At 44.3% G+C, this 2,462-nt stretch overlaps 1 protein-coding gene and 1 pseudogene across 1 annotated transcript; one reads left to right on the top strand and one right to left on the bottom strand.

The window, feature by feature from the left end:
• Window positions 1-482: 482 nt before the first annotated feature.
• On the bottom strand, window positions 483-758 carry LOC147438501 (uncharacterized). Its single transcript, XM_086484540.1, has one exon. It carries the CDS (start codon window positions 756-758, stop codon window positions 483-485), a length of 276 nt encoding a protein of 91 aa, XP_086340666.1.
• An 876-nt stretch (window positions 759-1,634) lies between these two features.
• Window positions 1,635-2,137, top strand: LOC147438500 (2-C-methyl-D-erythritol 2,4-cyclodiphosphate synthase, chloroplastic pseudogene; annotated as a pseudogene).
• The last annotated feature ends 325 nt before the right edge of the window (window positions 2,138-2,462 follow it).

Genomic DNA, 2,462 nt, shown 5'->3' with positions numbered 1-2,462 from the left:
AAGCAGTCGAGAGCATCAATCGAAGTACGACTTGTTTTGCAATACACAAGGGCGATGAGTTTTGTCGCCGGCCATGGCTGCTGCTCCATGACGATTAATCTTGACGAGCGCACGGCTACATATCTCTCTCTCTCTCTCTCTCTCTCTCTCTCTCTCTCTCTCTCTCTCTCTCTAAAAAAAACTCTCTGAAGGAATCCACGCCTTCAGAGAGTTTTTTTTCAAAGAGAGAGAGAGAGATCACGGGTTCATCTTTTTTTCAAGCTTAAACTAAACAAGACATTGCAGTTGCATGATGATTGAGCTTGACGAGCGCACGGCTACAAGAACTTGTTCTGCAATACATGAGGGGGATGAGCTTCATCACTGGCCATGGCAGCAGCTGCGTGACGGTTGAGCTTGACGAACGCGCGGCTACATATCACTCTCTGATCTCTCTCTCTGTCTCTCTCTCTGTCTCTCTCTCTCCGACTAAAATGATGCAGTTATACCTCCTTGAAATCATGTTGGGCATCAAGCACAGCAGCTTGGTGTCGCCAGGACTCGAGAGAAGTCAAGAAATGCTCTTGCACTGTCTCCACATGCAGCTTTTGCACAGTGCTAGAGCTGACGCTGAGATTGGCCAGCTCGTGCAATGCACAATGGCTGGCCCCTTGGAGGGTAAGCGCTGGCCCCTGGATCCTGCTGAACACCTTTGGGTAATAGCCCTGCACTAGCTTTTCGTCGTTGCTCAATAGAAACTTGGTGAGCTCAGGATCCATCGACACCACTATCGGCCGTCCCAGCAGATGAGTCTTGAACACGGCCATATGTGATCGTGCATATGACATGTGAGAGAGAGAGAGAGAGAGAGAGAGAGAGAGAGAGAGAGAGAGAGAGAGAGAGAGAGAGAGAGAGAGAGAGAGAGAGAGAGAGAGAGACTGTGTGTGTGTGTGTGAGAGAGAGAGAGAGAGACTGTGTGTGTATGCACGTGCGCATGCTTGATGCGTGCGCATGTGTGTGTGTGTGTGTGGCGCGGACTCCTTCAGAGAGTTTCTTCTTTTGAGAGAGAGAGAGAGAGAGAGAGAGAGAGAGAGAGAGAGAGAGAGAGAGAGAGAGAGAGAGAGAGAGAGAGAGAGAGAGAGAGAGAGAGATCACGGGTTTGTCTTCCATAACTACTTCAAGCTTAAAGTAAACCAGACATTGGCATTCTGGCGAACAATCATCTTGCTTCAACAGCATATAAAATGCCTTTTCTCTCACAGTGTGTGCAATATGGGCTCAAATCATTTCATTCTACCGACAACGAGCTCGCCAGGATTCTCTCCCACGTCCAATGTCACTGGAATGCCCCTGTGCACCCAGACGACTGGCTTGCCTAGAATGTTGTCAACCCTCCTCAAAGGAGAGTTCCACAATGTCAGCTAAGTTGAAGAGAGAGCAAAAAAAGATAAGGTGGAGAAGAAAGTAGATCTAGTTAGCTATGATCTCTCGGAGTGTAAAGATTTTTTCATGGAGATTCTCCAAGCTCGACATTTTGTTGTAAAGATGTTTTGTATTATATATATATATATATATATATATATATATATATATATATATATACACACACACACACACACACACACACACACACACACACACACACACACACACACACTGGTTGCGTTCTTCTTGGTGGTTGGACATGGCAGCTCTTGGTTTGGCAAGTCCCTATGGTGTGCAAAACAGTGCGTTGTTGATACAATGCAATTCTTTCCCTCATTCAGCTAGCAAGATCTCCATACCACCTTATCTTGAATAGACACAAGCTCAAAAGATATTGAATTTTGCCACAAAAAATATGACCTTCCTGACATCTACTAGATTTTTTCAAAGAATGATCCGAAATGGAAAGGAGCCACATCTTCAATCTTTGTGAAAGAAGTTGTTCAATTGATGCATGAAGCGGGATGTGATGTGCAATTTGGATGCCAACCTCATATTATGAAGGCCAAATTTGAGTCTCCATAAGGAGGCCATAAAGTTGAACCTCTATGAGCTGCTTGGCATAGATTTTTCTGTAGTTAATATCAAGGCCAATACCCATGACAAGGTGGATAGCTTAGGAGAGAATAGTAGCATTGCTGCCCACAATGTTGTGTTATTGACAAAGGAATAAGCAAACAAATGTATAGTAAAGTTTTGTAGGCTTTAATGGCTATTTATGTTTACCAATTAATTATTGATTAAACAATTATTGTGTGTATGTGTGTGTGTGTGTGTGTGTGTGTGTGTGTGTGTGTGTGTGTGTGTGTGTGTGTGTGTGAGAGAGAGAGAGAGAGAGAGAGAGAGAGAGAGAGAGAGAGAGAGAGAGGCTAGCACCATAACTAGCAATGGTGCTGACGTTTATTGTTTGGGTTTAGAGAAAGCTCTTTCTAGAGAAGAAGTATACATATACTTGAGCAAGTCGCTTAATAACTTTGCTCGGTTTTTAGCTTGCTCGG

Source organism: Adiantum capillus-veneris, chromosome 16 (assembly GCF_014529385.1).
Source record: "Adiantum capillus-veneris isolate H3 chromosome 16, ASM1452938v2, whole genome shotgun sequence".
Taxonomy (NCBI): Eukaryota; Viridiplantae; Streptophyta; class Polypodiopsida; order Polypodiales; family Pteridaceae; genus Adiantum; species Adiantum capillus-veneris.
The sequence above is the reverse complement of the archived record's forward strand: the minus strand, read 5'-3'. Positions and strand labels throughout refer to the sequence as shown.